The 13,746-nt window shown below is 36.2% G+C and overlaps 1 protein-coding gene across 7 annotated transcripts in view; it reads right to left on the bottom strand.

Moving 5' to 3' along the window:
* Positions 1-12,840, bottom strand: part of LOC124186640 (FERM domain-containing protein 5) — a 41,826-nt gene extending 28,986 nt beyond the window's left edge. For 4 of the 7 annotated variants that reach the window (XM_046578498.1, XM_046578501.1, XM_046578499.1 and 1 more), the window contains exon 1: positions 12,256-12,837. In XM_046578498.1, coding sequence (XP_046434454.1) covers positions 12,256-12,351 — 96 coding nt within the window. In that variant the 5' untranslated portion in view covers positions 12,352-12,837. Of the gene's footprint in view, positions 1-12,255 lie in introns of all 7 variants that reach the window. The other 3 variants (XM_046578503.1, XM_046578504.1, XM_046578505.1) reach the window with 2 other exon arrangements.
* Between the last annotated feature and the right edge of the window lie 906 nt (positions 12,841-13,746).

The raw sequence follows: 13,746 nt of genomic DNA, 5'->3' as shown, positions 1-13,746 counted from the left end.
TTCCTTCACAATTTTGTATAATTTTTAATCGGACATTTTTTCGTACACATGTAAACTCGCAAGTTTTCCAAAACATGCAATATTTTTTCAAAACGGTGTAAGCACCGCAAAATATAAAAAATGCGTTTTTTTTTCTTCTCGAAAAATTTATAAAAAAAATCCACACGCTCGTCCTTACGAAACTATACATATATACGACTGACGAAATTTTATACGCGAAATTACGAAAAGTTGACAAGGCAAAACGATGCAAGCGCTAATATTCAAGATTGTTTTTCAGAAAAGCAGGAAAAAAAAAATTGTCCCAAAATTTGAATGATTCGTTCAAAACGAAAATGATAAAAGTACTTTTTAGAGTTTTCTCAAGCTCTTCAAAATTTCCCAAACTCGGAAGTACTATTGTAATCCATATTCGAGAAAATGATTTTTTTCCTTAACGGTGTTTTGTCTTTTTTTTTTTTTGTGAATGTTGATTAAAAACACAATTAATGTGTAAAAATTACAAAAAATTAGAAAGTTAGGGAAATTCTGAAAAGTACTTTTTGATTACTTGTTCGATTTTTTTTTTTTTTTTTTTTTTTCAACGAATTGTAATCAAATTTTGGGACAATTTTTTTTTTTTTTTTGCTCTCCTGAAAAATCATTGCAATGACACTCGAATCGTTTTGCCGTGCCGCCTTTCGTTTCAAGATATTACAACATACAAGTGTAACACACGGATTAGACTTGTGGGAAAACGTTTGATTAGATGTAGTTGTGCAGCATGGCACGATATTGTAGACCGAACGAATGGGTTGCATGATCAGAAGACCAGGAATCAATCAATTTCCGCCGGGTGATTGGGGGTGTCAATATTAGAGTTTGCGAGAAGATTGAATTTCGCCGGCGCGGCGCGTGCAGATCGTTAAAATTGAAAAAGCTTCTCTCTCAGCTTCTCTCTGCAACGCTGCAGGAAGTAAGGATCGATCGAGAATGCAAGTTTCTCACCGTGTAATACCACCGATTACAAGGGTTAAAAAATGGATTTTGTTTTTTTTTTTTTTTAATCAGTTATTAGTTTATTTAGTTATCGAATAACGACCAAAATCACCATATTTTTCGATTATGGTAAAAAAAAAATGAAAATAGTCAAGGACTGAGCGGTGACCGGAACTAACAATAACATGATCTCATGTAACAAAAATAATTGATAAAAGGTATCAATTTTTGGCCAACTAATTTTGATCCTCAAAACAAAAAACTTAAAACGTATTAAAGCTCTATTTTTTTTTCTTTTTTTTTTCTTTTTCTTCTTTTTTGTTTCTGCTAAAGATTTTCGGAATTGACGAATTTCGTGCCAACAAACGATGTGACACGAAAGCTGATCACACCCAATTAGGTAAGCAATAGCAGCTAAGCTGCAGTCGTTTAGATTCGTTCCTTTCAACTGACCGCAAAAACCGGGACTTGTGGTAGGCTGACCGTAATATATTACAATATTACAAACGGCCACGCACACACACATGGATTACCTAACCGCAAATTAATTTACCTTCGCGTGAGCGATCATATTTTTATACATCATACGCGTGAAACGAGTAGACTCGAGTACTGCAAGAATTATTCGCCTTCTTTTTCGGAATAAAAATTGAACTTTTTTTCAAACAGATTGGTTAAAGAAGTGAACCTGATACCTGATCCTTGAACCAGAATTAAATTGAAACTGTGTATTTGTAAGGGGGATGAAAAGAAAAAAAAAAGAAGAAGAAAACGTTAAAATCTTGATCATCACACGTAATACAAAGTCTGAGAGACCATTCACTCTTCATCCTGAAATCAAAACTGGATAGGTACAACAATTGTTAAGCTGAATCTCTCTGCTGCTATTTGACTTTCTGTCTTTGCTGCTATTTGTCAATCGGATCGTGAGACTTGAAAGCGACCGGCAAAGCAACTTCAGCAGAAAGCCAGAGGTCTTAGCAACGAAATTTCAGGGTCGACATACATCTGACCGAAGATTATTTTAACACGGCGAAAAAGTTTCGTTGATTTTATACGGCACGCTGAAAACATGATGTTTTATTAATGTCTAAGAAAAGGTTCGGCATCACGATTCCACGTATTCCGTTGCTATTGCGAAATCGGATCTACGAAACGAAATCATTTTGCAAGGATTGACAAATGATTGTTTAGTTGTCGCGACTGAAAAAAAATTATCGTGCGATTTTGTTTTGAGAAATATACCGTTGCGAATTTTAACACACCGATTCAATGATGTTAGACCACGAATGATTTAATTTTACCGATTATACTGGACAGACGTCTGAAGCCTCTACTAACAACTCCTCGTATCACTTCTCTTGCGAGAAAGGATTTTCAACGCGTTTACAGAGACCATTTTTGCACCTCAATAAAAAGTTTTATAGTTTTACGACGTAAAATATTACTTGGCAGCTTTAATTAATTGCTAGCTCTGATGAATTCGTTAATTTTATTCGGAGATATAACGCGATTTAGTTAGTTTAATCTACCAGAGGGTATTGAATATTTTGATAATACCGTGAAAAATAGTAATATTAAATTTTCACTCAACCGACTGAATTAAAATCGAGATTACGTATTTATGAATGTATTTTGTACAACGAAACGCGTCGACAAATTGATTTTTTAGCAAAAAAGCAAAACAGTTTTCTCTGATTATACTTCCGCGTTACAATTGCTGTCAGCAATCCATGAATCAATCGACCAATCTCTGAAAACCAAGTACTCGTAGACCGTGTTTTATATATTATTTATACATGTATAGAATGAGCCGCTAGCTATTGGAAAGCAATATTCCAACATTCGAATTACGATTGCAGCAATGAACGTTGACGTGTTGTTGAGCTATCGACGAGAAGTCGATTCCGGTTATTTCACTCGTGATCAAAGTACATTACAATGAGCGGCGGCAGCTGCTTTCCAACAAACTTACGATTAATTAAACTGATCATCGTATAGGTGTGGAATTTATGAGAGGAAATTCCAGGACGAGTTTAATGCGAATCGAAAATCAATGCTTAACGTTTAATTGACTACCAGACGATACGTTAACTGTACCCTGATTCACCAACATCCTTGAAGTGATGATAACACCTCGTGTACACAAAATCAAGGGTTATTTTCTGCATTTTATCATTTCAAAACAAAACGTCGGTGGAGAGGCTGATGAAGAAAACATCTTTTTTTTTACAGGCAGGTAGCAATTTTCAATCTAGAACAAAAAAAACTAACAACGCTGAGAGAAATTTTTATTTTCGGTTACCGCTCAGTCCTTAAACCTCACAAACTGATTTTGCGTTGCAATTACGAAAAAAGGATCGAAGATAGCGCAAAATGTTTACGCGTACCTCGTTTTTCCTAATCCCAACAATATTCAAACAGTTGTTTCAACGATACCAGTGTTACTGAATTTGTCCTAGTTACTGTAACAAATGAAATTTTTTTCAGTGAAGATTTTAAAAGAAGATGACAAAATCTATGTAAGTACATAGGATTTTTTCATAAATATTAAAATATACAAAAAATGGGGTCAATTTTGTAGAAAAAGTAAAAACAAAAAAACGTGAAAAAACATTTTCCTTCTCAAATCGACGCCATTATCATAAAAACTATTCTTTCTGAGGAAAATCCTACGTACGTAGTTCACAACAGATTTTGCAATCTTCAATTAAAATCTTGTACAAGAAATTGGACTAGTATAAATTGGCAAATTCGTGCACGAAGTGAAAATATCACGCGGACAATGTGAATAAATTTGCAATGGTGAAGATTACAGATCTGGCTAAAAGTCAGCGGGCGGCTGGCGTCTGCAAGGCGACTGGGATTCGGTGGCTCCTCGATTCTCGCTTTGTTGAATTTTCGACGAAAGCAGGCGCTCGCTATTTTCTTCCCTTCGTCGCCTCGGCTTCCCCAAACTTTGCCGAATATGGGTCAATAGGCCAAGAGGGTGAGAAGAGAGAACAAGGACGAAAAGGTATGAAACCTACTGACTAGGGTCTCGCCTACCGACGCTGCCACCGAAATTCGCGCGAGCTTTCGATATTACCTGTGTTACACTGGTTGTGAGAGATATTTCTCGATGCGGTTAGCGTGAATTACAGTCCTTGTATGTATTTTTGTTTGTTTGTTTTTTTTTTTTTTTTTTTTAGCGTAACCACAAAATACAAATTACACAGACACAAAATGAAACTGCGGTTTCATAGCTGTGTTCGATTACGACCACTGGTGTTTTAATTTCTCGTAACCGTTGGACGCTGAACGTACCAAGTACAGTATTTTTTCAAATTGTTTTCAATGCGTCGATTGATCGTGAACCTAACTTCGTGACTGCACGACTTCAAAGGACTTCGTGAAGTCAATTGACTTCGAATGACTTCCAGTGACTTCACTCACTTCACTGACCTCACGTGACTTTAAATGACTTCAGGTAACTTCACCGATTTCAAATGACTCCGAGTGACTTCATTGACTTGGCTCACTTTACTGACTTCATTCACTTCACGGACTTCAAGTGGCTTCGAGTGACTTATACATATATCGTGACTCTTTATTGACTGCACTGACGTTACTGACATCAAGTGACTTCAGGTGATTAAGTGACTCCGTTGACTCTACAGTGACTTCGTATGACTTCACGTGACTTCAAATAAATTTAATGATATCGCTGACTTCACCGGGTTCCAGTGACTCCAAGTAACTTCATTGACTTGGCTGATTTTTTCGACCTCACTTTTGCTCACTTCACGGACTTCGAGTGATTAAGTGACTTCGCTGACTTTAAAGTGGCTTCAGATGACTTCACCTGACTTCAAGTAACTTTACCGATATCGCTGACTTTACCGAGTTCCACTGACTCCATGTAACTTCATTGACTTGACTGATTTTTTCGACTTCACTCACCTCACTCACTTCAAGTGGCTTCAAGTAACTTGAACCGACTTCAATGACTTCACTCACTTCACTGAACTCGCTGACTTTACTGACTTCATAGACTTTACTAACTTCAAGTGACTTCGAATGACTTCAAGTGACTCTGAGTAACATGTATACGGGACTTCAGGAAATGGTTAACCCCTCGACGTTAATTAACTTTAACTTTCAACCTCTTATCAAACTTTCCAGCAAACTGCACTTCTGGTCAATTACTGATGTCATCGACTTTCTAGCTAACTACACTTTCTCCTATCCTCAGATAATCTGCAAATATACGACAAATGACAAGCGATTCATTCGGACTAGAAATTGAATCTTCCCTCTTTTCTCGCAACTCTTCGTCCGTGCAGAGACTTACACAGATAATGCAAGTTGTGCCTAAACAATACACAGAGGATTATTGCAGCAGTGTAACAGCTAATACAACCTGTCGTTCTTCTCTGTTTTGCAAGTACCGGCGGTTGGCATGTAGAAAATGGCGAGAGAGAGAGAGAGAGAGAGAGAGAGAGTTTTCCGCCTCCTCCTCCTCATCCTCCTCATCCTCCTCGTCGTTCTTCAACCACTTGGCAAATGATCCTCAACAACAGGCGTGCAGGGTGAATTGTAAAACAGGTCAGCATAAAGCTGCCTCTGACTACCGTTCTACGCTTTTGGGGTTGACTCGCATCAACTGCTGCGACCACTGATGAACTGGGACACATTGCCGGACAATAGAGAGAACGGATAGATAGACCTGGACAACAGATGCCGGGTAAAATTCCCCGTTCGGCGATGACAGTGTCGCGGTCTTTGAACTTCCGATTGTTATACTGGAGCTTTTGATCACACCGCAATAATCAGATAAGAATAACAACCTGTCGTTCTCCCCGCGTCTGATTAAATTTCGAATCGCGTTACGAATATCTTTCATCCCATCACGGATTACACGTTTCACACCAAGTTCAACGGGCATCGATTAACTTGAAGTGACGAAACGTTGAAGAAAAAATCGCTGCCATATGTCTTTCGAAAATTCAGAATTAATCTGAGACGCAATTGAGTTTTCAAACTATGTCTTACTTTCACTTTGTTATATGTTCCGTCTTATTTCAGACAATCTCAAAGTTAAGAGGTAACGATTCTTTACCCCCTAGAAAAAAAAAATCATTAATTCAACTCGGGCAGCGTTAATTGGTCAATAATTACAATGATATACAAAATCTTACACAACGATGAAATAATTGGTACGTTATTACAGATGTAGATAGTTTGCGGTGTAGATTCACGCGTTAACGCGTTACGCAAACTATTTTCAAGCAACACGTCGATACGATATCACATCAAGTACTATTACAGCGAGCTAAATACAGGTATAAAGGGTATTTGTTAGAAAATCGGCGAGTCATTCATTCCTGTTCGTCTTAAAAGCTCTGCCCGTTACGACAACGTCACCCAGCGTTCAATGTCAGACACGCGGTCTGCAGTTAAGCATACGTATTGCGTGTCATACACGTGTATCTAATAATTAGTGTAATGTACATGGGAAATTCCATGCGAATCCGACCAACGTTTGATCCTCACCATATTCAAAAAATTTTCCGCAATTGTTGCAACCCTGAAACGACGCCCTGAATTTTGTAGATTTTTTTTTATTCACCTACTCAATTATTTAAAAATATTTCGAGTGATTTTGAAAATACTGTAGCTTCTATTCCAAACGTTTCAAGACTAGTCAATTTTTATCCGTTTTCGTTCGGTACTTTCAATTTTTTCGATCAACTAAAACATTCTTTGAACGGTCTGAAAATTTTCAAAACTTCTGTTTTCCACTTAGAACATTTCTAGACCGATTTCATTGCGGAGCGATTATTTTTATACTTTTTACCGCATTCAATTTTTTATTTATCAACCGGTCTGGTAATGTTGTAAGTGATGAATAATATTTTTGAAAATATATTGGGAATTCTCGCACTGTTTGAACGATGTTTTAATTGATCGAAAAAATTAAAAATGCTAAAGAGAAAACGGAAGAAAAATTCAGCCCGTTACAGAGCCGGTTTTGAAATGTTTGTAAAATAAAATACAGTTTCTGAGATTTACCAATAATTAACGAGTTGGATCATAAAACTGAAAAAATTCAGGCTACTGTTTCAGAATTGAAACAATTGCGGAAGAAATGTTGCAGTAAATAAAAAATAGCGAGCGTCAGACGTTGATTGAGTTCGCATTTAACAGTAAAAAAAATATATTTTTCTTTTCGGAAATTAATTACTTCGATGAACGAAATACGAAGAATTACACACGAAAGCATGACGATTGACTTGTTTCTTCTTTTTCTATAAGATGCACTTTCAACCAAATTTATGTATATAATAACAAGATCGGATGTGTAAAAAATATACATATATATATATATATATATATGCACATATTTGCGGAAGAATGAAAAAAATATTGATTCAGAAAATTTAAAAATCAATTCCTCGGTTAAAATATATTTTTTTTTTTAACGATACCTGTTTTACCGAATTTTTCCAGTTACCGTAACAAACGAAATTTTTTCTCGGCGTATAAAGTTTGATCATAACTTAAAACGTCGATTCCTTGACGATCAAGAACAATCGTCATCCGTATACATAACATAATATCTTTGTTTCCGAATCCCCCCCCCCCCTCCCCTTCGCTCTTAAAAAAAAATCGTAGTTAAATTATATAATCACCATTGTATGAAAAAAAAAAAAAGGAATATATCGTACAATCTCGTAATGAAATTTACGGAAGAAAAAGAGAAGAGAAAAAGCGCCGAACCCCGTTGAAAATAATACTTCCGGGCGCTACTCGAGCTGATTCCCAGGGGAATATATGTGTGGCAAAGAAACGCGAGGTTGTGAAAAGCGCGTGTTGTATACAGAACCGAGCGCTTTATACACCGGGAAGGAATAATAATGATTAACGATTCATTCACGGCCTCAAGGGTGGTGGTGGTGGTGGGAGTTGACGGGGTGGGATTTTGCGCCGCACCAAACTTTTTGGCTCGGGGGCCAGAGCGAGGATCGATTAGACCGGAAATAGACCGGAGGACGCATTATTGCTCGGCGTATGATCGCAATAAATATACCGGAAAAGTTATCTCGCTCTGCATGCCGGCTCAATGCTCCGTGGCTATTATGGCTGATCGCTCTTACAGCGATTATAATAATAACAATTACGATAATAATAATATTGTACAACCCTGCATTCTGTGAGAATTCGAACACGTTTCGGGGTGTCTCGTGTAACGAACGACGAAGATAATAATTCTCTCCACTCGTTTATGAAATATAAAATTATTGTACCGTTCAAATAAAAAAGCTGGTTGAATTTTCACTTTTTCAAATCTTCAAATAAAATATTTTCTGAAGTTACTTCGGCAAGGAAAATTCGTTGACTTGCAGAAGATAAAAAAATGTTGAATCTCCGATTCGGGGGTGCGCAAAATTTCGAACTTTGATTCGTGTTTTACCGTAATACGTATATATGTGGCATTCCGTGTCAAATTTCCAACCCATGTGTCTCACCCCCTTCGATTTTGATAATTTTTTTTTTTTTGTATAATTTTGCAACCGACCCAAAAGGGGTCTCGAAATTTTTTTCATATTTTCAGTCACCGATGAAATTAAAAAAAAAAAATCGACAAACCAATTCTTAAAACCCTATTTATAAAAATATAAATTTTTTTTTTCTTCAATTATAGTGTCATGATTAAAAATCACATTTCAAATCATAAAATCAGTGTACATTTTTCCGTTTTTTTAAAAATGGCGTTTTCGGAGTTAGGTTTTAATTTTTTTTTTTAACTTCATTGCTGGCTAAAAAAATTTAGAAAAAAAAATTCCGAGACTCTTTTTGAGTCGGTTGCAGCATCCTACTAAAACATTATCAAAATCGAAAGGGGTTGAGATACATGGGTTGCAAATTTGACGTGGAATGCCCCATATACATATCTACATATATATGTGTATATATATATATATTCGAATACTTAGAGTATAATTCCAATTACATGTAGTAGAAAATCAGTGCCAATTGTGTTTTAAAATTTTTTCATTTCATTTTACGGTATCGAATTATAATAGAATTAGTTTTTATTTATCGTTGTTAGTTATATTCATTGCAGAGAGATTTTTCAGTTGCACTTATCGAGCCTTGATTTTGTGGATTTAAAAAAAATTCCAATCATCTCGACTCGGTTAATTGAAAAAAAACCAAAAAAATTAAAAAAATCCCTAGTTTGCCTTTCTCTTCAGAAGGACGAGATATACGCAGTAAATAAACTAACAAATGAGTATATAATCACAAGATAAACATTGTTGAACAAAGTTTTGTTCCGTTTGAAAATAATTCTACACTATAATACGGGTAAATATTTAATATCTTGTAATACAATCTGTATGAACGGTAGATACTTATTTTAATATACTTAAATACTGAAAACAGAGAGACCCCTTTTTAATCTAACACGCTCTGCTGCCCTCGATACGATATTATATTGTAATACGTATAGATATATAATGCACAAAGACAATAAAGTTCTGCCGCCGCCCTCTTGGGTCATTTTTCGGTTTGGGGACTCGATATGATCCGCAGGTCAGGTCACGCAACGTTTGGAATTTAACAATAAGAACGGGCAAAAGTGATGTATTATACAATCGGGATCGAGAAGCTCAATTATTGCGTAATCCAACGCGCGCTTCGATTCTTGAAGTTTAATTAACAAACTGTTGTTTTTTTTTTTTTTCTCTAACATACTCTGTATAGTGTACCGTGTATATTAGGTTGTATAAAAAAAATTCGTCTACTGTTGTTTGTTGTTTTTTTTTTTTCTTTCAAAACTCGAGTCTAAAATATTGTTCCCAATGACGAAAAAATAATGCTGTCCAAGTTTCAGGTCTTAATATTAATATTTTGAGCTGCCTCGTGGCGGTTTTCTATTTTACTGTACATAATTTAAGAGACAAGCTTCTGGAGAGAAAGAGAGAGATAGATAGATAGATAGATAGATAGAGAGAGAGAGAGAGAGAGAGAGAGGCGACGGATCGATGAAGGAGGGGTATATATAATAGAACGTAAAGTTGCGTATCGTAGAATTTTTTTATTTTTTTATTTTTTTTTTTGGCTCTTTTACTTTTGCTCCTTTCGTCTTTACTACCCTCCGTGGCTTCTGCCACGGAAGAAGGATATAAAAAATTCATTCAACTCCGCGATTCTTTCACGATTCTTATAACATGTAATGAGAGAGGTGAATTTTATCTTACATTATTACGAGGCTGAAGTTAGTAACGTTGTTGTGATGATTGAAGTTCCGGAAAACCCGTTATTTCGTAATTTTAGAAATGGCTAAAATCCGGTAAATTATAATAAGGCAAAGCGATGATTCGTATTTTCAAAATTTGACCGCTTCAAAGTCACTAAAAAATTTCAAAATAGTAATTTTTTTTCCCCCCCAATGTTTCGTTACGCTAACGTTACCGACTTCAGCCTCATACATTATTCAAGTACATGTAACTAGGATTTGAAAGAAATTTTATTACACGCGAAAATATTGCCAGTTAAGTAACACTTCTGTACACGCATAAATATAAATGATTTAAATCGATTTGATGATATTGGCGATTTTTTTAAATATGTACTGTTCGTATCTATATATATATATATATATATATATATATAGGCTGACGAAAGGTAATAACGAGCAATTAGTTATCCTAGTTAAATCAAAAATTTTTCTTCGAGTATAAAAATGTAACTAAATTATTTCTGCTTTGAAATCGAAGAATCGTTGTATGATTAAATTTACGGCTTTGATATCGAAATATTTTTCTCGCATTAACAAAGCGCTAGAATTTCCTGCTCCGTCACGTTGAACGTACCATGTTTGTCGTTTTTAGTTTTCTATTCCATTTTTTGTTTTTCTTTCACCCTTTTCCTTTTGGAAAAATTACCGTACCTACGAAATATTCAATTCGGGTTTTGATACGCATTTGACGATTACCATTTTTTCTACATCTTCTTCTTTATCTTTTTCTTTCCCCCCTCGTTTCTCGTACACCGAACAATATTCAGATACATTTACATGTATAATGCATCCGGCATAATGCGCGCTGCGCGTTTTTTTGTTTTTTTCTTATTCAATACGCACGACGTCGTTTATACATCGATTCGCGATACAATTCGATCTTCGATCTTCTCATTGGAATTGCGAATATCGCTCAGCAACGATTCTATGGAAATTTAGCACGGGAGCATAATTCGAGGCGAGAATAATTGATTGCTTGGTGTGATTATAGTACATAGAATTGTACTATAATGCATTACAATAAATCGATACAATTTATTATTCATTGTACACCTCGCAACGAATTTTATATTTTTAGTAGGAAAAACAAAAAAAAAAAAAATACCGGATAGTGATTTGTAGTATCGATGTTTTTTTCAAACATCTTCTATGATCGATTGATTTTTTTTTTACTCGATTCTGAGAAAGTTTTAAATAACCAACCGATCTTCACGATTAATTGTAGAATAAATAAATCGAAGATCGAGGATTATACTAATGCAATTTCATTTGAGGAAACTCTGCCTTTATTTTTATCTTCATACTTTTCTATTTTCATGGAAAAAATACAATGAATTTTCAGGGGAAAAAAATAGTTACAATAACATTTTCACCGTAATTAAGGAAATAAATTCTATTTTACAAGACAATATACGAATTTATTTTTCAATCGCGTAACGAAATATGTTACATTGCACAGCTTGAAAAGTATTCCAACTGTATTACAACCCACGTTAGTGTTTATACATCCACAAAAAAACAATAAATTTCTGTGTTGAATTAGCTTAGTCAGATGATCTGGATGACATCGCGGCATAAAAGAAAAAACATCCAAACCTCAATTTCAAATATCGAACAACCATTCGAATTTCGGAGTACATAGTAACCGGATACGGTAAAAAAAAAAAAAAAAATAACAGCTTTGAAACGTTTTCGTACCTTCAGGTCTGTTACAATAAACCACCGAGGCTGAAGTTTGTAACGTTATTGCATTAACGCTTCTTGTAAAAATAAAAAATAAAAAAAAAATAAAACTAGTTGCTTTGGAATTTTCGGTTTCCCTGAATTTTAGGAAACCTTTAATAAAGCATGAACAAACTGAGATTTAGTAAATTCAAAAAATTATTCTAAAGGCGCAAAATGGTAATATCTCTTTGAACGTTTCGATACGGTAACGCAGTTACGTTACTAACTTCAGCCTGGTAAGTCTAAGGGATGAAGAAACTTACCTGAAAATCGCACTGTATAATCTCGGTGTCATCCAAAAGGCGAATAGTGGCCCGATGCACCACTGTCACGTCGTTTTTGCTTCCAAACTTCAACATTTCTAGTCTCAAATCTTTGTCGGCAATATCCCCCTGTCCCTCATCCCTCACCCCACAGCACCACACACTGGCTTGAATAAAGAAGGGGGATGTGAAGGAAAAAAATAGAAAAAAAAAACACAAAGAAAAAAAAACCGACTATCGGCCGCGGTTTCTCTCCGTGTTTTGTTTTTTCTTCCCTTCTCTTCTCTTCTAATTCTCTTATTTTACACGCCTTTCCGTCGCCCTATTTTTGAAAACATTTGCTCGTCGCTGACGCTCGTTTGTTTTTACTATCCTCCCTGCGCCGCACTCGATGTTCACCTCGCTACTTATCGGCGAATGCGGTATGACTACTACGTTCCGTCCTCGTCTCGTCGTCGTCGTCGCCGCTGTCGTCTCGACAAAACACACCGAGACATCACTGATCGTGAGGCAGGTTTCGGGCCCGTTTGCAGTCACCCCAGTACCCGCGGTATAGCCAGGCTCGACCACTCGTCGTAAGGAATACCGATTGACCCGTGGAACGACGGAAACCGTGAACCGAAACAATCGAAGCTCGAACGTTCGAACCGCGGAACGCTGGAAGAGGAACTCGAACTCGAACTCACCGACCGCGAAGTTTCAAACTATTGTTGAGTTTTGAGAGATTGATGTTTTGATTCTGAAGAGAGCGGGACTAATTGATTCGCAATGTCACATCGTCAACTTCCATTAGGCTGGCTATATTTCTTTGGAATATGGTTACTCGATGTCTGATTACAACTGGGTGAGTCGGTAGGATAAAACTCGGAAGTCACCTCAAGCCATAGAACTGCGAAGCTTGCTTGCTTGAAGGAATAAACTCTGATGGAAGACAAACATGGCTAAACTACAAAATTAAAATTGATTAACCATGTCCTACTAAAGAGAGCCAGTCCTGGGCAATTGTTCGTGCTGGTTCAGGGTCCGACGGAATCGAAGTCCTAGTCGGTAATCTTAACGTTTTGGTGGTCTCTGTTGATGAAAGAAAACATCTGTAGGCGTTTCGTGCATATTTTTGATCGTCTGAAAGGGGAAATGGAAGAGGTATTGATACCGGTATTATCTCACTCAACCATGCTGGTGTTGCTAAATGCATACTTAGTGGCTATTCTTTCAAAAAGTCGGTAGATTACCATTAATCTCTTCAGTAGAACATAGTTACTCAAAGTTTGAAATAGCAAACTTCGACGGAAGATAAAACAAACGTAAGTATGTGTGCAATCTAAATTGCTTGTAGATTGACATTACCGACTATGACGACCCCACCCCCGCCGAATAATAGAAAATGTAATGTAACAGAAAATCTGCTGAAATAAAATAACGTAAGAACTTATAGATACCGCCTACTCAGCTACTTAAAATTAAATCACTACAAAGAATCAAAATCCACAA

This window comes from Neodiprion fabricii, chromosome 7 (genome assembly GCF_021155785.1).
Source record: "Neodiprion fabricii isolate iyNeoFabr1 chromosome 7, iyNeoFabr1.1, whole genome shotgun sequence".
In the NCBI taxonomy this organism is placed as follows: domain Eukaryota; kingdom Metazoa; phylum Arthropoda; class Insecta; order Hymenoptera; family Diprionidae; genus Neodiprion; species Neodiprion fabricii.
The sequence above is the reverse complement of the archived record's forward strand: the minus strand, read 5'-3'. Positions and strand labels throughout refer to the sequence as shown.